Source organism: Bidens hawaiensis, unplaced genomic scaffold (genome assembly GCF_021521415.1).
Source record: "Bidens hawaiensis isolate Kalapana, Puna unplaced genomic scaffold, B.hawaiensis_p1.1 tig00022175_1, whole genome shotgun sequence".
Lineage (NCBI taxonomy): Eukaryota > Viridiplantae > Streptophyta > Magnoliopsida > Asterales > Asteraceae > Bidens > Bidens hawaiensis.
Genome location: NW_027493442.1, coordinates 209,155 through 230,770, shown reverse-complemented (window position 1 = coordinate 230,770; position 21,616 = coordinate 209,155). Strand labels below are relative to the sequence as shown.

Below are 21,616 nucleotides of genomic sequence, written 5' to 3'. Positions count from 1 at the left end.
GAAAGGCCTAATAAATAACTAAACCATGTCTATGTTGGGTTTAATGTGGAGGCTCGATTGTTTTGGGTCCGGTTCAAGAGAATTATGGAGCAGAAAATTAGAGATCAAATGGGTTGGCCCATTTTGTTTTAATTAAAGCCCATATTAGTTTTCTTGGTGAACAAGTTGTAAACCCTAATCATGTATCTATATATTTAGACTTGTACTTGTAATTCCTGATCACGAGTGAGACAGTAGCAATACTAAAATACCCTGGTTGCAGCTGTGGACGTAGGTCAGTTTAGACCGAACCACGTTAAATCTCGCGTGTTCATCTTCGTTTTTATTTCTCTTGCAGTTTATATTGTGTTTGTGTGTGTGTTGAAATACCCGAATCCCTAACAGTGGTATCAAGAGCCGAGGTTACGGTTACGCACGGAAGAAACACAACGCTAGAGAAATTGTTTAGATCGAACTAAGCTTAATTTTTTTGGTAGCCGTCCATTAAAACCAAGTTGTTCGATCGGAGGTTAGTCGTTGACCAAACCCTGCTGTTTCTTTGAGTTCATCACCAAGTAAAGACAAAAAGTTTGAGCCCCCAGTTGCGATTAAGTTTTGCAATTAGAGTTACACTTTTCTTTTTGTCTTATGTGTGAGATTGAATATAGTTTCCAACAAAAGTGTTAAATATAATCAATTCAAAAGTCAAACTACAAGCCGTCAGACTTGTGATTGCCTCCACAGTTTGAAGATCGCAACAGCCCTTGTCTTTTTGGGGTTGGTTTGTGAGTTTGAAGTGGGTTTTGATTATTGGGTTTTGGCATTTATCGGGCAGTTTAGCCGGGTGGTTTTGTTGTGGTTGTCAGGGGTTATTTTTTTTATCCAAGTTTTTCGTTTAGTCATCGTCATGGCAGAAGACGGAAAAGTTATGATACAGAAGTTTGATGGACAGAAGTTTGGTTGGTGAAAGATGCAGGTTGAAGCGCTACTTTGTCAGAAAGACTTGGATGTGGTGCTAGAAGATGAAAAACCAGAAAAGATGTTAGAAGCAGATTGGAAGAAGTTAGACAAGAAGGCTAGGGCTTGTATTACTCTGTTGTTGTCGGAAGATGTGACGTTTAACATTATGAAGGAAACCACAGCGCGTGGTATGATGGATGCACTATCCAACATGTATGAGAAGCCCTCTGCAGCAAATAAGGTCTATCTTATCCGAGAGCTAGTGACTACAAGAATGAAAGAGGGTGAGTCTATTACAACGCATATTAATAATCTTAATTCGATCATGTCCCACTTAGTGTCAGTCGACATTAAGTTTGATGATGAAGTTCAAGGTCTTTTGTTATTATCCTCTTTGCCCGGCAGCTGGTCGCAAACAGTGACTGCGGTTTGTAGTTCGTCTACAAAAATTACTTTTGATGGGATTCGGGATTTGATTCTTGGAGAAGATTTAAGACGCAGAAGTTCAGGTGAATCACCAAGTAATATATTTGTCACAGAAGGTAGAGGTAGGGGAAAACAACGAGGCAGTGGGAACAGGAAGAGGAGTCAGTCTAGGACTCGTAAAGATATTGAATGATGGGGTTGTAAAGAGAAGGGACACTTCAGGAATCAGTGTCCAAATGATAAGAATGAAAAGAAATAAGTCAACACTGCAGAAGAATGCCTAGAGGATGAGTTTTTTGTTCTTAGTGTTGATGATAATGTTGATTCCTGGGTCATGGATTCTGGTGCTTCATTTCATGCTACCCACAGCAGTGAAGCATTGCAGAATTTGAAGGAAGGTGATTTTGGTAAGGTTAAACTGGCGAAGAATGATGTTCTTAATGTTACGGGTATGGGTGACATGAATTTAGTTACTTCAGCCGGTTCATGGACCTTGAAGGACGTCAAAGTGATTCCAAGCTTAAAAGAAAAAGTTGATTTCTGTTGGGCAGTTGGATGAACAGTGACATGAGGTTAAATTTTGGAACGGGCAGTGGAAAGTTGTTAAAGGAAATCTTGTCATAGCTCAAGGAAGAAAGAGGGGTTCATTGTATATGGTTAGTTTATCGTCTGAGGGAGTGACCGACCCAGTTCAGAAGAAGACCAAAGTCCGGTTCACAGAGTCTAGTGGGCAGAAGAAGGTTTGTTTTGCAGGAGATAAATCCAGAGCCACGGGTCAGATTCAGGTTGAACGTGCTAGAAGAGGTTCAGAAAAACCAGTCAGAGGTTTTCGCGGCAGTGGGAGCACTGGCAGTCAGTCAAAGCTTTAGCCAGAGCTACCAGACAGTGGGTTAAGAGAACCAGTATTTCAGCGGTTAAAGTCTCTCCAGAAGATTATCTACTTAATATGGAGAGTGTTGTTTGTTCTCAAGGTATTCCAGGATTCGGCAGTTCGTGTAAGTGGGAGCCGGTAGGGACAGAGAATGAGTCAGTGGCGGTTGTAGCCATGACTGATGTGTTGGAGCTCAGGGGAGCTTCAACGGGTGTTCAGGTTAACTGATGAGAAGGCAGATGCAACCAGGAAGACGGGGAATATTACAAGAGGTACAAGCGATCATCGGTAGGCAGTTTTCCAAGTGGGAGATTGTTGGGTTTAATGTGGAGGCTCGATTGTTTTGGGTCCGGTTCAAGAGAACTATGGAGCAGAAAATTAGAGATCAAATGGGTTGGCCCGCTTTGTTTTAATTAAAGCCCATATTAGTTTTCTTGGTAAACAAGTTGTAAACCCTAATCATGTATCTATATATTTAGACTTGTACTTGTAATTCCTGATCACGAGTGAGGCAGTAGCAATACTAAAATACCCTGGTTGCAGCTGTGGACGTAGGTCAGTTTAGACCGAACCACGTTAAATCTCGCGTGTTCATCTTCGTTTTTATTTCTCTTGCAGATTATATTGTGTTTGTGTGTGTTGAAATACCCGAATCCCTAACAGTCTACTTCATTGATTTGCTAGTTTCAAAACATCAATGTGCATACACGTTTTCTTTGTCGCTATTTTCTTCACTCCTGAAAATGGATGGAAGTTGTACTTTTTTATATTTCTTTTGAAAATATATTGTTGTTCGTTTTCACCGATAGGGGAATGATAGTTTAGATTTTACTATTCATAAACTCACATATACAAAGTGTTTTAAAAAGCAGTTTTTATATTGTGCTGGGCGGGGCTTAGTGTTTGAACCGGTTTTTAAGATAATCAAAATCAATTTCAAATAACAAAAGCCTACAACAGGTTTATGACATTTAAGTGTTGAATGCGTCAAGTTCATGATCGAAATTAATATTATCAGCATCCTCATCAATAAGAAAATAACTATTTTCATTCCCTATAATAAAAAAAATAAGTTTTAGCTATCAATAATGAAAATTGAAATGCTACTAGCTTATAGTGGGAAGACTAAAACTTAAAACTCAAAACTGAACATGGATATAAACCGGTTCATCGGTATACGCTAAAAATATCGGTCACTAGATTTCCATAGGTTCGAAAAGTATATTAACATCGTATATAAACATGGCTCTATTATACCGGTGATATCTCCAATAGCCAATATAGCCAGTATACTGGCCGGGTTAAACCAACTTTTAAAACAATACATTTTCATATGTCATGAACATATAATTATATAGTTTTGTGTTTTTATTTTATTAATGACATCACCAGTTAAATACACTATTTAATTAGGCTTTTCATGTTACTCATTTAATCTAAATGTTCAATTGATGATAATCAACTAACCTTTTTTTTTGTTTGTTTGAAAAGGATAATCAATTAACTACATCAATTATTACGTTTATTATTTTATAATACTTAAGTCATGTGCATCGTCATAACACATATAAATCCAGATAATTCAAATATTATAATTTATTTATACCACACAACCTGGATTTACCATAATACCAATATCTAATCTATAGTAATACCTTTCGGTTTTTAACAGAGATGAGCAAATGGCAACTGAAACCGGTATCATACAACTACCAAGTTTTCAAGAAATTGGGATCGGATAATTCAGGATCAGTACCGGTATTTATTTTCAATTTTTGCTTGCCAACGTGGTAACGAACTAGGGCGGTTCAAATTGCTCGTCGCTCAACGATTGTTCGAAAATTGCTCAAAAAATTGCTTGTTCGATTTCGGCTCGGTTTGAAAATGAGTCGTTTGGCTCGGTCTAGTTTGAAAACAAACCAAACACGAGCAAAGCCTCACTAGGTTTGGTTCAGTTCGTTTTTGCTTGAATTATTTATTATTTTTACATATAAAGTATTTGTTTGTAAATTTTTTACAGCTTTCCTCTTTTGTGTTAAAAGTTCAATTTTAAACTTTAGCTGCTCATTTTAAATATGTTTTCTTATTAACTTTAAATTTTAGACATTTTAGGGTTAGAAGTCTAGACATTTTGGAGTTGAAAATCTTGAACTAATGATATATTTTTTTAAAAATTTAAAATTTAAAACTTTATTCTTAAAATTATATTTCTAGCACAACCAAGCCGCTCGGTTTTAACCCAAACCAACTTCAAGCATAAAAATATCACTTGTTTCTTAAAATTCAATCCTATCGGTTCAGCTGGATTTCAAACCAAACCAAGTACGCGCAAGCCTGCGTTTGGTTCAGTTCGATTCGTGAACATCCATATACCGAACTAAAATATTTTGTATATAAGTACTAACTAATAGAGTTGGACAAATAAACCGGTTAACCAAACATACCCGAAAACTGAACCGATTGAAACCGTCAGTTTAGAACCGGTATGTAATTTTCTTCCTCAAAACTGGTTTCAAACCGGTTAATCGAACCGAAACCGGGCAAAAACTGGTCAAAACCCGAACCGAAACCGATCGTAACATGGCCAAGAAACCGGTTTCAAGTCGAACCAAAACCTATCATAAACTGGTTTTAACTTTTATTGACTAAACTAAACTGCTTTTAAATTTTAAACCAATTTATACACCTCTACTAACTAATTTAAAGTTTTTAAGAAATTCGGGATCCAAATTCTATTATCCATACCTTTCTCTCTTTGAATCTTCCGCCCCTATCGTTAACACACACTGTTTTTTATAATAATAATAATAATAATAATAATATTCATTTTTTTCAATTCAAAGTCTAAAGAGAGAGAAAGTAAATAATGGGCGACGCAATCTCTCCGGCCAGCCGAGATCGTGAGCTGCTGATTCCCGTCGCTAACACCGCCGCAGATGACGGCGGCGCGTCGTCCAAACCTTCGCCGTCTTCCACGTCATATTCCGCCGGCCGTGAGGTATAATAATAATAATTTGTTCGATCTGAGTGTTTAATTCGTGTTTTGGATGTTGTTGAAGCTGATTGATGTTTAATTAGGGCTTTAGATGAACCTGTTTTAGTTAATTAGACTTTTAGTTGTTTGAAGTTTGAAATTACATTGTCGTGTGACATGATTTGGTACTAGTTAGGGTTTTATAGAGAGTGAATTGAAACCTGAAACAAAAACTGAAAGGACCGGACCGCACCGATCCGAATATATAGATTTTCATTGTGAACTAATTTATACGAATTTAATAAATATGTAACTCAAATATTTTAGTTCAAATGTATAATAATCAATTAATTACTTCATCTTCTGCTGGCCGTGAGGTATTGGGCTGTTCAAAAAGCTTGTGGCTAGTAGATCAGTCGATAAAAGCTTGAATAAAACTAGCTAAAAGAACCTGATTTGAAACAACCTAATCCAGGCTGGCTCATTTTTGTTCCTGAACCGAGCTCAACCCAAGCTCGACTCGGGTCATGGCTCGGCTCAACTGAAATCTTCACTGTCTTCCACTTCATCTTCCGCCGGCCATTAGATATAATTTGTTTGATTTGAGTGTTTAGCCTGTGTTTTGGATGTTGAAACTCTTTGATTGTTAATTAGGGCTATATATGAAACTGTTGTACTTGTACTTGTTTGAAATTTTGTCCGGAGTGTTTGTTTTTTGGTAGTTTTTTTTTTGTGCAAGTCAATGTGATACTAGTTAGGGTTTTATATAGATTGACACAATACGGTTCGGTTTTGGTTTTCATAATCATCATCGTACTCAGTAAATCCCACCAATAGCAAAGCTATGGTAGGGTCTGAGGAGGCTAAGATGTAGACAACCTTACCTCTACCCCATAGGAATAGAGAGGCTGCTTCCGGTGAGACCATAGTCACAGAAGTCGCTCATACTGCCGCGAATTTTGTATTGGTACGAAATGTACCGGGTCGGAATTCGTTTTCGTTTCAATTGTGGGTTCAATTCGCGAACCAAGAACAACAGTCGTTGATTCAATTGAACCCTAAAACGTGCATTGGAATCGCTGGTACGTCGATTCAGTTGAACACTAATTCGTGCATTAGGAATCGATAGTACAACACTCCAATTTGATTGGGGGTTTTCGGAAATCGGTCTTGAATTGGGTTACAGATCTGGCTCCCATGACCAAAACCCTAAAACTGAAATGAAGAGCCGCTGCTTTCTTTCAGTTTTTTTTTTCCATAAAACTTCATTTTTCACCCTCAAGTTTGTATTTTAATTAAATTTAACCCTATACTTTATTAATCAAATTTATATTTTACAATATAATATAGAAACTTGTCTATTCTATAAAATTATATTTAAATATCTGTGATATATATATATATATATATTAACTAAAAATAATTTTTTAAATATATAATTTTTTACTTTTCATAAGATCTATAACTTATATATTAATTTTTTAAATACACCTCGAACCGGACTAAACAGTACATCGTACAGGTTCGTTCCGAAATGAACCTACCCACCTTCGTACCGAATTCGTCTAGCCTAGTGGAAAGCTTACCCGAACCGTGTTTCCGTACCGGAGCGAACCGGGATATAGGTGACTATGGGTGAGACCCCTGGCTCGATAGTAGTTTTGCATCAAGCCTTGGACATAAGGCACATGACACTCAACCATCGGGGCACCGGGCGATTGGTGCATGTACCCTTATCTTTCATCTATCAGCGCACCACATGATGTCTGATTAACCTTCCGCCACTTTTAACGTTATTTTCACGAGATTGGTAAATAACGTCAAAATTAGTCCAATTTCACTTTTGCCCACCCGAGGATTCACACATATATACATTATATGCGCGCACCGCAAGAATGGCGTGCGGTTTTGGTTTTGCATGTAATAAAAACTAAAAAAGTCGAACACGACTGAATATATTGATTTTCATTTTTTATTATTTATTTGAAGGAGCTTATCTGAATTTAATAGATATGTAACACAAATATTTTAGCTCAAATTCATAATAATCAGCTAATTATTAACTAACAAAATAATCAGTTTGATTGTTTAATTCGAGTTTTGGATGTTGGAGTTGATTGATTTCTAGTTAGGGCTTTAGGTCAACCTGTTTTTGTTAGTTAGACTTTGTATTTAGATTGTAGTGTTTGTTTTTGATAGGTTTGTTAAGTGTGACATGATTTGGTGCTGGTTAGGGTATTATAGAGAGTGCATTAGAACCTTGAGGTCATAAGTTTTTTTGATGGATTCAGTTGGAAAAATATTATGTGAATTAAGTGTTAATGATGGATAATGATTTGATTGTGTAGAGAAACTGACACGCTTTAAGTTGTACATGACAGTTTAATAGTATAGGACTTGTAATAGGGATAATTATTTTTCTATGAATAAATTTAACTCATGAGTTACATAATAACAATCCTAGAAAAAAACTGTAAATAAATTGTTTGATTGTTAATAGGGCCACCATAACAAGTCAGACACGAACATGGTACGATAACTGATTGACATTTTTCCCAAACACGAACATTTTCTAGAAACAGGTTGCACGACACAAACCGTTCAGGGACTTGTTTAGAGACACAATAAATATCATATATGTAGTGAAACAGAAGTTGCCAAAAGTTCATAAAAGTATTAATTAATACATAATCCTCAACGTTTTTTTTAGTATCATCCAACTATCAGTGCCTGTATGTGATTATCTAATATTTATGGATTTGAGTATAAATTTATGTGGACAAACTTTATCGCTTCTTTTTATTTTCATGTAGACTTTCTCCAAGGTTATCAGGAGTTGGGCTTCTAAAAAGTTCATGACCGGATGGTATGCACTTTTCTCATTCTTAATCTTCTTTCTTTATTTGTAAATTGTAACTTAGATTCTTAGTTTCAGTTGAAATGATTTTTTTTTTAATTTTTTTTTCTTATCATATGGTTAATGAAATGGTTAATTTTTTTTTTCATACCATAATGGTATTTCCCTTACATATATTATTATTATTATTATTATAATTATTATTAGCTTTTATATAGCTGTTAAACTGTGATCTTACTATTAATATTATTATAATTAGTAGTAGTTTTTATATAACTGTTAAACTTTGATTTCCTTTATTTTGCTTCATACACATGTACTTAGAGCCGAGGGTCTCTCTGGAAGCCACCTCTTTATTCCTTTGGATAGAGGTACGGTGTGCCTACATCCCACCCTCCCCAGACCCTACTTATAGCTTTGCTGTCGGTGGAATTTTACTGGGTATGATTGATTGATTGATTGATATGGTTAACTTAGTTTTTAGAAGATTCCAGAAACCACACCTGATGATGTGAAACTTTGCTCTGTTAAGAACTAGTTTCACTAACAAACCATTGTAACAAATTTTGGCTTGTTTCAGTTAGCTGCTCCTTTTGTGTATCTTTGGATATTAGGAATTAAGTGCTGAATTGGTCCAAAGTTGTGGTCATTTGGTGCTCTTGATGACTAATATGTTTGGATTAAGTTATTAAAAAATTCTTGCATGTTTATTAGTTGGATTTAGTTGATGATTATTGTGGTTGAAGTTGATGATATGTTAGCTTGTTATTTATTTGTTAATAGTTTAATACATGGTTTTGGATAGTGTTTTTTATTTATTAGTTGGATTTGATAATATCTCATAACATCATATCCTATCTTTCACTATCAAGAAAATTAAAATACAGACATATGTGTAATCATCTTTCCACTTAATCTGATGGACTGGCACTTATATTTAGTGTTATCTCATATTAACTTTGATTTGATATGTTTTGCTTGATTTTGATCTTTTTGCAGTGTCATCCTATTGCCAATAGCTATTACTTTCTACATAACATGGTGGTTTATACATTTTGTGGATGGATTTTTCTCTCCAATCTATGTTCAACTTGGCATAGATATATTTGGTGAGCACATGCTTGTGTTCTTATATATTTATAGCTTCTTAGTTCTTCAACCGTTTTATAAATCTGCTTGAACATTTCCTCTAGTTGACTGATTTTGTTATTTAGAAGACAATAACATATGCAAATACCTGAGTTGTATTCTAAATCAAGTTTATTATTAGTAATATTGCCTTTTCTCTTACAAGACTGATCTTTACGAATAGTTCTTTAATTCTTTTGTAGTTTTGAAGCGATTTGAGTGCGTATTTTTTATCCATTTGATTTTTTGCAGGTGTTGGATTTATAACTTCCATCATGTTCATATTTTTGGTTGGGGTGTTTATGTCATCTTGGTTGGGTGCATCTGTTCTTAGCCTTGGGGAATGGTTTATTAAACGAATGCCATTCGTTCGTCATATCTATAATGCCTCCAAACAAATTAGTGCTGCCATATCTCCAGGTTTGTGTTTATTATTTGAAAAGACAAAAATGCCCTTGATGAGATGATAACATATTTTAACTAATACGTTTTAGAAAAACATTTTAAGGGCACAAATTGATACAAATGTAAGCATGTACCTACTTGGGTGAGCCTGCATACATTTTCTGTTATTAGTATTGTTGTGATCATTTGTTAAACCAACATAAGCCTGAAACGAACCAAACGTTCAGTAAAAAGACCCTGAACTTTCGGCGGGGAGTTTCTTTATGTTCGTTTTTTTAATAAACAAACAAACTTGAACGCATGTCTTGTTTGTTCATTTATGTTTGTAAACACATTCATTTGAATTCTTTTATGTTCGCTCACTTACATTCATTCATTTTCGTTAACATATTCATTTGCAATTTATTGACCCATTACAAGTTAATAATTTTTTTGGCCCAATACCTTGTTATTCACAATATTTATAAATGGTGTTATCTCAGATCGTTCATCTATGTTCGGTTATGTTTGTTTGTATATGTTCGTGAACCATTTGCTTATACTGTTAACAAACAATCATAAACGGACACGAACATGTTCGTTTTCTTAACGAACGGACACGAACAAGAAAACTCCGTTCGTTTAGTTGTTTGTGTTTGATTGTTTGTTCAGTTAGAGTTAAACGAACGAACACGGACATTGTTCATTTGGTTTGTTTACAAGCCTCGTGCAACAGGACATGAACGGTGTTGGTTTCTTTAATTGCAGATCAAAACACACAGGCGTTTAAGGAAGTTGCTATCATTAGGCATCCTCGTATCGGTGAATACGCGTTTGGGTTTATTACTTCATCTGTCATTCTCCAGGTTTAACCTTTAAACCTAATATTGACTGAAGTTTCATTTATATTTATTTTTTGACAAAAAGTATAACTAATGAATGTGTTGATTATGAATGCAACAATTTATTTGTTTATTTATTTATGTGCTATATAAACGTGAGCCAAAATGTAAATGCTGATATAATACCTACGTTTTTATTTCTGCGTACATCAATTTATTTCTATGTTTTTTTTCTGGATTTCAGAATTATTCAGGGGAAGAAGAACTATATTCTGTTTATGTCCCAACGAACCATCTTTACATTGGCGATATTTTCTTGGTGAATTCAAAGGATGTTATCAGACCCAACTTATCTGTTCGCGAAGGAATCGGTGAGTATGATAATTATGTCAAATGTCTAAAATAACCTCTCAGTAGTTACAATCACAATATTGAAGTTAAGTTTTGTTTTGTTTTGGGTAGGGATATATTAAGATATTAAATCAACATCATCCATAGATTGATTGATATGATTTTCATAAACAACGTTTTTTTAAAATAGTTAGCAACAAACTTGTCTTAGTTAATCTTTGAATAAAAAGTGTGTTTCAATAAATTTCTAAAACCATTTTTTAGTTCGTTTTTTTTCTGAAATCTATTAATTTTTATAACTATAACCTTTTTAATTACTTGTTAAAAGAAATTATGACATTTATTAATTATTTACTAATAACAAAACTTCAAGTCAGTTTTCTATAACCTTTTAAATTGTTTAATTTTTAAAAACTATTAACCTTTTTAACTTATTTATTTTAAAATTTTAAACTTTTATACATGTATTCTTTTAACAAATGTCGTTATTTTCATGTGTAAATTTTAGGCATACTTACGAGAAATTATGTTCATGTAGTTATTAAATTAAAACTAACAAAATTGCATTTGTTCCTCGTGTAAGAATAATGTTGCTACAACAAAATTATATTATAAAAAAAAGGTTGTGATGCATTGATTAATATTAACTTGATTATTTAGTTGAATCGTAAAGGAATATAATATTTTTAATTAACTTTACTAAAACCTGATTTTTGGTTATCAACCGAACACTATACAAAGCCTTTGTTAAATTAAAAGGTTTTGTATTGTTTTGGAGATAACTAAAAAATTGGTTTTAGTTGGTTAACTACTTGTATTACATTGCTTATCGTTCAACTAAAGAAGCATGTTGCATTATTTAACACATCATCAATTTTTATTCTTTATATTATAATTGCTCTACAAACACCAGTTTTACACAAAGAACAACAAATGTGATTTTGTAAGTGTTAATATTATAATTAAATGAACATACTTTTTCGAAGGTGTCTTAATTTTTCTCATTAAAATAACGGAACTTGTTAAAGAAAAATACACGTATTATAAAAGGTTAAAATTTTTAAAAATTCATAATTTAAAAAGTTAGACTAACTAAGTTGCAGCTTTTTAAAAAAAATAGTTAAAAACCAAAAAAGATTAAAGTTAAAAAAACCTCTTCAGAAATTAAATGAGAACTTTTATTTTAAAATTTTAAATAAGGAAAAAGTTTTTTCTATAATTAATTGAAAGTAATGTTGAGCAAAATCACATCAATCAATAGATGGTGTTATTTTAACATCTTAATGGTGTATGTATATCCCTATCCTAAACAAATAAAGCTAAGGAGAGGTAGGTAATTTTTTATTTCTCTCAATGATATGTTCTCTTTCAGCAATTTCTTTTATTGTCTTCAAATTTGACTATTTTGACCTTCAGAATTCAAAATTAAATGAAGATTTACCCAACATAAAATATGCTTATCCTGCTCTACTAGTTAAAAATAATTTTTTGGTTATTGAACCTTACCTTTTCTAGTTATTTTTTTATATTTTTTTATATTGGAGGCAATGATAAATTTAAATTACATGAATTTAAGTTCATGAAAATTTTATATCGACTTATTGTAATTTTTTTTTTATTATTACTCATCATTCATAAACAAGTTAATAATCTGACGGTCCCTATGGTTTGCACATATTCAAAGTTTGGTTCATAAGTTCGAGAATTACACGTGTGCTCAATATTGGTCCATTTGCAGTAAGGTTACTTTAGTCATTTCACATGCACTTAACTGGAGAAACTAGTATGTGTGCTCAGTTTTGGTCGATGGAGTCTTTGTGAAATTGCAATTTTGGTCTGCATTTTTATTAATTTTGTGTCTTTAGCGGTGAGGGTATTTTAGTCATTTCACATGCACTTAATTGGAGAAACTAACACTCATTCGTTCCAATAACCATCCTTGTTACACATTCGAATTAGTTGGGACTTGGGACCATACATGTAATTTATAACCTAAAGAATCAAACTTTACATATCACATGGACCATCCGAGTTATTAACCCGTACTAAATACCTACTTTTCCATAACAGGCATTTCGTTACACATCAACATTTTGACATATTTTGTTTTTCGATGTAGAAATTGTGGTATCTGGTGGCATGTCAATGCCACAAATACTATCGACTCTGGACACAAACGTTAACGTGGACCGACCGAGAAACAACAGAAGCTGAGGAGACACGAAGATCGTAGATGTAAGTCGAGTTAATTTCAGCCATCGGCTCAAACGATGGTTTCTTGTTTTGAGTTTTTCCAATTTTTTTTTTATTTTTTAGCAAAAGTGTCTGATTGCATTAGTGTATATGAGAACATAGAGAAATAGTAGTTGCTTATGTTGTTTATTTTATACGTGTGGGAATCAAATCTAATGAACCCCTGTGAATCATGTAGATAAAAAGCTAGTTTTGCTGTTTAAAATGGTCTTGTTTGCTTGAAATTTTTGTGCCATTTACATTTATATCTTTTATTATGTTTCTTCTCAAGTATTCGGTTACATATCTATATACAATAAAACGTAATAAATTGGTAAATGAAAGCACTACTTACCATATTTATGTGAGCTCTTGTTTACTTTTCCTAGAAAGGAAAAGGCATTGTCCTAGTAAACATCATTATTATTTTGCTATAGATTAAATAAGAACTTTGGTGTCGCAAGGCTTCTGTTGAGCCAAGTTGCAGTATAACCGCTACTCGGTGGGTTTGTTGCATAGTATATAGTATCAATATTGGTGGTTGGTATCGCATGCTCCTTACTGATCCACGTGATATTAATCATATTTTTTTTCAAAAGGGAAGGCCTATTATAGTAGCTTGCTGTTGGGGTTTTCAAACGTTGCCATGGTGACATGGTGTTGCACTTTTGGCCTTTGCTTGACGCAATCCACCTTGGTAAATAATTTTTTTCGTTTTTTATCATAAATTATACGAGTGTTAATACAATTCTGTGTGTTTACCTTTTTGGGTTTATTTTCATTACCGTTACGAGCCTCTTGCACAAATACAAACTCTGGCGAGTTTTGTTAGTTACGATCATTAAATGTTGGAACTCTGTATTCTGGATAAAAACATTGATTCCTCTCTACAGCAAGCAATCCCTTTCCTTTCCTATTTGTTCATTTGCATCAAATATGTTTGTTTATAGTAATGTTTTAAAAACCGATATTTTATTCGTATCGTATTCGGTTAAAAAATGGTACAACTGGTTGAACTGTGATGTACCGGGTGGTTCAACCGGGTTGAATAGTTTAATATGTATTTTCATATAAATACAAGTTCAACTTAAGAAATAACCAAAAAATACATTAATAAACCTAACATATGAATCAAACATTACACGTGAACAATTATCGAGTCAAATGGGAACTTTGTACTTTGTATACGGACTTAATCACCAAAATATATAAAGAAACCAACATTGAATTTGCAGGATACAAAATTAGTTGAATAGCGAATCATCTTTTACCGCGTTTCCTCCTTTCAATTTTATTCATCGGGTTAAAAGTAATTTTCAAAAATTATGGGCCACAAAAAAATATAAAAAATCTCTTAGGTTTGAAACTGGTTTGCCGGTTTAAACCTGTATTTTTAAAATAACCGGTGGTACGATGTTCTAGCAAACCACCTAAAATACCGGTTGCCTTACCAAAATCCGGTATAATCGGTTTAACTGGCCAGTACAAACTGGTTTTTAAAACCTTGGTTTATAGTTTCTTGTTTGCTATATACAGTCAACTACAATGATGAGAATGTTTAATCAATAATTTTTAAAATATTTGAAGAAGGGTTAGGTGTCCTATATCTTAAAGTCAGCAAAAATCTTTTGTCCCTAACACTGCCATCACAAACAGTTGTCTTTGATTTTTAATTTTTATCAGTTCATATAATTTCCCTATCAAGATTCTATTTTATTTAATCCGTTAAGCGAATGTGTCTTCTGTAACATGGGGAGAGGTGGCTTAGTTTTGCATGAACATGGTGATGCTCAGTATAATAGATTATTTTTAGACAGAATTACAAATTTTGTCCTTTAAAATAAGACGAATTACGGTTCGTGTCCTTTTTTAAGTTTCCTTGCAGGCGGTGTACTTTAAACTTTTTTTTCCTACAAGTTTTGTCCTTTACGCTAACTGGGTTAGAAAAAGTCAGTTAAATCCCATCACGTGAGGCGCATGTGAGGGTACTTTTGTCCTTTCATATATCTCTGCAACTAAACCCTGTATCACTCTTCCCCTTCTTTTTAACCCAACCCCACCTTCAATCGATTCAATTCCCCGGCGATTAAAAACCCGACAGTTAAACCCTAAACCCTCGTATCCGACGCGACTCAATTAGGGCTTCAATCAATTAGGGCTCGATGCGAAATTCAAATACCAGGGCTCAATTGATGATGGCTTACTGTGTTTGTGGCAAGGTAGCAGTTGTTCGAACTTCATGGACTGATAGAAATCCAGGTCGTCGGTTTTTCTCTTGTCCGGACATGGTAAGTGTGTAATTCGATTTAAGTTCCAGTCAATTGTTTATACTTCATGTTTCTCCTCTTTTCCAGACATCGGATTGCCCCTTTCTTGGATGGCGTGACCCACCAATGTGTGAACGGGCATTGGAGATTATCCCGGGCTTATTGAAATCGAAAAACATGGTTGAACAAAGTTTAGAGAGTTATAAAGAACAAGCAAGGAAGATGAAGAACAGATTGGTCATTAGTTGGATCATTTTCATTGCAATTGTAATTGCAATGAAAATGTAACTAGTTGACTGAATTTGAAGTTGTTGACTATTTGTATTTTGACTTTATTAGTTAATTTAGGACTTTATGCAGTTTAAGTATTATGTATTTTGACTTTATTTTGGATGTAATTTTGGATCCCTTTTAAGCAATGTATCATCAGTTTATTTTGGATTTAATTTGGATCTTTGGTTAGTTTATTTTGGACTTTTGGATGGATTCTATACACAATCTGCACATTGTGCACTATCTACACATGATGCACAATCTGCACATTGTGCACTATCTACACATTATGCACAATCTACACATTATGCAGAATCTGCACATCATGCCCAATCTGCACATTGTGCACTATCTACACATCCATCTACAACATCCATAAACCATAAACCAAGAGATGAATACTGCATGATCTGATCTGATCTGATCCAAGGGCAAATAAGTAAAAACTGCCAAACCATTAAATTATGTAAAATCTGATCCAAGGGCAAATATGTCCAAACCCTTAAAATAAGTAACATCTGATCCATCCATCTGCAGATCCATATGCACAAAAAGATGAATGAGTCATCTGCACAAACATCCATCTGCCAAACCATTAAATTAAGTAAAATCTGATCCAAGGGCAAATATGTCCAAACCCTTAAAATAAGTAACATCTGATCCATCCATCTGCAGATCCATATGCACAAAAAGATGAATGAGTCATCTGCACAAACATCCATCTGCCAAACCATTAAATTAGGTAAAATCTGATCCAAGGGCAAATATGTCCAAACCCTTAAAATAAGTAACATCTGATCCATCCATCTGCAGATCCATATGCACAAAAAAGATGAATGAGTCATCTGCACAAACATCCATCTGCCAAACCATTAAATTATGTAAAATCTGATCCAAGGGCAAATATGTCCAAACCCTTAAAATAAGTAACATCTGATCCATCCATCTGCAGTTATGCACAACCATTACCATACCATGAAAAACTTCAAAAACATGAAAAACTTAATACATCCATAACAACTTAATACATCCATACAAGTGTTTGAAAAACTTAAAATAAGTCCAGACAACAACTTAATACATCCATACCATGAAAAACTTCAAAAAAAGTCTAACAACTTAAAAATATCCATACCATAAAGTCATAAAAACTACAAAAACAGTCAAACAGTAGGCACATTAATCTGCAAAATTTTTCATGCATGATCTCTTGTTGTGACCCTTTTGACCACATGTCCCACAAGTGTTTGATCCTTTTGGCTTTGTCTTTCTCACTGCCTTCACTTTCTGGCCTTCACCCTCCACAGCCTTTCCCTTGCCCTTTGCATCAACCTTTGACTTTTTCCTTGAACCACCATCTTCCCTTTCAACTGCTGACTTTTTCCTTGATTTCTTTGGCCTTTCAGTTTGCTTTTTTAATTTAAGAGCTGTGATCTGGATTGGGACTTGTGATGTTGGCCACATACTCATACCATTGATGGGATACACCTTGTAGCTATACACTGTCTTCCACCTATCCATTGTGTAAATTGGTTTGACAAATGTTTCTGGCCTGCCAACAGATCTGTCATGTGCACCCTTCACCCAAATACATGCCACCACATGTCTACAAGGTATCCCAGTTATCTCCCATCTCCTACATGCACATGTACTTGTGCTCATGTTCACTACACACTGATCACCATATGGACCTGTTACCTGATAATGATCCTCACCATTCCAATGCACAGAGTACCTATCATCCAAATATGTAAACCATTCACATCATTTACAAGACAAGTAAATATTCACATACAACTCACCTGCTTGCTTCCTTCTTCACTGACTCCATAATTTGTGTAGCATATGGTGTTAGTAACCCTGATGACCTATCAATTACCTTCAACACAGTAACAATCTTCCTCATCACATATTCTCTGATGTATTCCAGCAATGTGATAATAGGCTTGTCCCTTCCATCTACCAGCTTTGAATTGAAACATTCACACATGTTGTTGGTCAACACATCAGACATTGCTCTACCTATTATAACAAAACACAACAGATAAAGGACAAAACTTGAAAGTTATGAGAGAATAAAGGATACAAAATTAAAAACTTACCAGAGAAGTGTGACCTTGACCATGTTTCTGGTGGGATCTTAGATACCCAAAGATGACACCTTTTGTTCAAGTTTTTTAGGTTGTTCATCTCTCTCTCATATTGTGTAGGTGATGTACATCTAGCCAGCTTCCAAAGAGCATCCCTTAAAAGCTTTCCTTTGAAGAGTGATCTTAGGTTATCTTCAATGTGCCTCACACAAAACCTATGCTCTGCAGAAGGAAACAACTTATCTACAGCCTGTATAAGACCCTTTTGCCTGTCACTCATAAAGGTAAACTTGGATCTGTTGTTTATATCCAAGTCATCACCAAGGCATTCCAAGAACCATTCCCAAGAGTTCAATGTTTCAGCTTCAACTACAGCATATGCAACAGGGTAGTATCCATTGTTTGGATCTAGAGCAACTGCTGTTAAAAGTTGACCAGGCCAAGCACTTTTAAGAAAAGCTCCATCCAGTCCCAACAGATCCCTACCTATTGCTTTGAACCCCTTTTTCAAAGACCCCAAACAGATGTATATCCTCTTGAATTGTCTTGTCTCAGATGTTGGATCTGAGCATTCTTCTAATTCAAGCTTCACTGTTGTATCTGGATTAGTCCTCTTCAACTCTTCAATATAATCCCTCAATAACCCATATTGGCCTCTGAAATTTCCAATTATATGTTCCCTGGCCAACATCTTTGCCCTATAAGCTTTCATCTCAGACACACCAACTTCAAACCTCCTTTGAAACCTTTCTTTGATGGATTTAACTTTCAGCTTTGGGTCATCTTGAAGATCAGTAACCAAATGGTTTGAGAGGAACCCGGCTGTGCAAGCATAAATTTCCCTAGATTGAAGGCATTTATGTTCATTTATCAACCTTGTAATTTTCCATGAAGCTGTTCTCTTTTGGTATGACAACAACAGTACCTAAGGGCATCTAATAGCAAGTGGGTCTTTCCTTTTTCCCCTACCCCCAATACTTTTCTGGACTGGTCCCTCATCTTTATTAGCACTGCTAGATCCAACCCCCTGCATGTGGGACCCATCTTCCATATCTCCTTCACACACAGCCCTGACCCTTACCAAATCATCTTTTCTTATCCTAATTTGTCTTCTTGTTTCAACTGCATGTGTCTTGATCATATCCTTCACCTCTGCTTTTGTACCAAAAACTTGTCCCACATGGAAAAGATAATCCATGTCCCCCTCATTTCTTTGTTTCTCATTATACATCCTATCATTATCCAACATCACATCATCCATTTCTATGTCCAAAACCTCTAAACTACAATTTGCATCCTGCTGTTCAACTTCAAAATCAGTATGCAGTCTGAAATCCCTCATATCTACATCTACATCATGTGTTTCACCATCTTCATAGTTGAAGTCACTATCTGAATCACTTTCTGAATCTTCATCACCATCCCTAGTTTTCTTAACATTTTTAGATTTCTTTTTGTTCTTAGATTTCTTCACATTCTTTGGTTTCTTAACTGGACAACCCTCTAGATGTTCATCATCATCAGAACTCTCATCTCTCATTTCATAGTTAGAATCCCTACTATCATCAGTTCCACTTTCATCTGAACTTGAAGACTCATCTCCACTTTCTTCATCTGAAATTGAAGAATCTTCACTATCTTCATCCCCACCTCCATCCCCACCTCCATTGTAATCCATATCCACCTCATTTGTAGGCTGCACACCATATCCACCTCCATCCCCACCTCCATCTACATCACCATTGTAATAAATCTCCACCTCATTTGTAGGTTGCACACCAAAAGCATCCTCTCCAAACATAGGGTCAAATTCTGGATCCTCATGACATATATCAATCTGGTCTTGTTGTTCAACAACACCAACATTATTCTCTTCTTGAACATTCACATTTGCATCCTGTTTGTCTTGTTCCACAACTACCTTTTGAACAACAACCTCATTTGTGCTATCTTGCCATTCCAACAACAACCTTTTCTTAACTGAGTTTGCTTTATCTAGTACGACCTCACTTGCAAGAAACTCCTCATTTGTTATCTCTTCAATGGTAAACTTTGAGGGTGAGCAGAAGTATGTGTGTACAGAGGTGAACTCATGCTCAACATACACATTCATTAACTGATTAAAAGCTCCAATATACTTAGCAAATCCCCTAACATCATCATCACTTCCCAAAGCTCTAAGCCCCCAATCCAATTCTGAACCCGGTACTACATAATGGTAGAATCTAACCTTATCTGTAGGATAGGATAATTCAAGCAAGATTCGATCAAGCTCGTGAACTGAAAACTTGTCAATATCTAGCATGTCAACAAAATGGACAACGGCTCTTTTATAAACCCGTCCAGGAAATTTAGTGAAACTGCCACCATGGTGCATCTTGATCGTGAACAAATGTGGATTATTTACTACACAAACATGATTAAACAACTGTTAGTTAAATAAACCCAATTATAAACCCTAAAGTTTTAACTTACCATAAAACGCATCAGCATTTGATTGTTCATCAGCTTCACGAATGTAGAATCGATGAGGAGGAGGATCATCCATCTTACGTTTTTAAGTTTTGAGAATGATGTGCAATTTAAGGTATTAACTGTCGGGTTGTTGAGTCGAGTCAGATACGAGGGTTTAGGGTTTAACTGTCGGGTTTTTAATCGCCGGGAATTGATTCGATTGAGAGGGAGGGGGAAGAGTGATACAGGGCTTAGTTGCAGAGATATATGAAAGGACAAAAGTACCCTCACATGCGCCTCACGTGATGGGATTTAACTGACTTTTTCTAACCCAGTTAGCGTAAAGGACAAAACTTGTAGGAAAAAAAAGTTTAAAGTACACCGCCTGCAAGGAAACTTAGAAAAGGACACGAACCGTAATTCGTCTTATTTTAAAGGACAAAATTTGTAATTCTGTCTTATTTTTAATAAAACCATTAATTAAGTTAATCATTAGGGTGGAGAGTGTGGAGCGACGGGTACTCTTATGGGGTACTACCCACGCGAGAAACACCGCTGCCACCCTCCAAAACCATGTCGCTGGGTCTATGTGAGAGGTTGTATCCCCTTAGCTTTTACAACAAATATAGTCCTTCAACAGATATAATTCCTCCAAGTCTCATAAATTCCAAACTGAATAACCCCATTTTCTTATTTAAAATGCCACCTGAACCCAAAAAAATGTCACGCGATAACGACACGTTTGAAGTCATAACAAAAGTAAAAAACCGATGGTATTGGAAATAGTATTTTTATATATTCTTATTAAATAAAGTGTTGTTTAATTATTATGTATATTTAGATTTATAACGTATTCATTTTTATTTATTTTTGAGTTTTTAAATTAAAATTTTTTTTAGAATTTTTAGTTAAATATTAAAATCTTTAGGGTAGTTAGGAACTTAGGATGCACAACCACCAGTCTTTAAGGTAGTCTAGAATACTTAACGGTAAAAATAATATGACAGTTCATAATTGGTCCGTACTTACCACGCCGTCCACTCTTATGCCATATATATATATATATATATATATATATATATAGGATGAGTATCATTACAGAACTGATTTAAAAACTTGAAGGAACCCTTGAAAACTAACATTTTTTATAAAAATTTTTGTATGTTAATGTTCTTTGAGATTAGTTTTATCATTGTTTATATCTATATCTACAATTACAATTTTGAAAATTAGTTTTTATACACATCTATGTTTTGTTTGGCACCTACGTAAATTTGTTAGTACATAAATTTTACATATATGTAAACTTGTGATTAATATATATAATCAAAAAATTTTATATAAAATATGATAAAGCTACTCTTAAATAATGTTAATATATAAAAAAATTAAAAAATTGTTTTGTTGTTAAGGGTTCTAAGAGTTCTTAAATGATATTAGAGCCATTGAAGATTCGAGATTTCACATCATTGTTTTCTCCAAAAATTATGCATCTTCATCATGGTGCTTAGACGAACTCGTAAAGATC

At 34.5% G+C, this 21,616-nt stretch overlaps 1 protein-coding gene across 1 annotated transcript; it reads left to right on the top strand.

Moving 5' to 3' along the window:
- Positions 1-5,063: 5,063 nt before the first annotated feature.
- On the top strand, positions 5,064-13,308 carry LOC143564907 (protein LIKE COV 1-like). The gene is made up of 7 exons (XM_077052044.1): positions 5,064-5,234; positions 8,024-8,076; positions 9,067-9,176; positions 9,448-9,615; positions 10,348-10,445; positions 10,666-10,792; positions 12,892-13,308. Exons 1-7 carry the CDS (start codon positions 5,103-5,105, stop codon positions 12,984-12,986), a joined length of 783 nt encoding a protein of 260 aa, XP_076908159.1. The 5' UTR covers positions 5,064-5,102; the 3' UTR covers positions 12,987-13,308.
- The last annotated feature ends 8,308 nt before the right edge of the window (positions 13,309-21,616 follow it).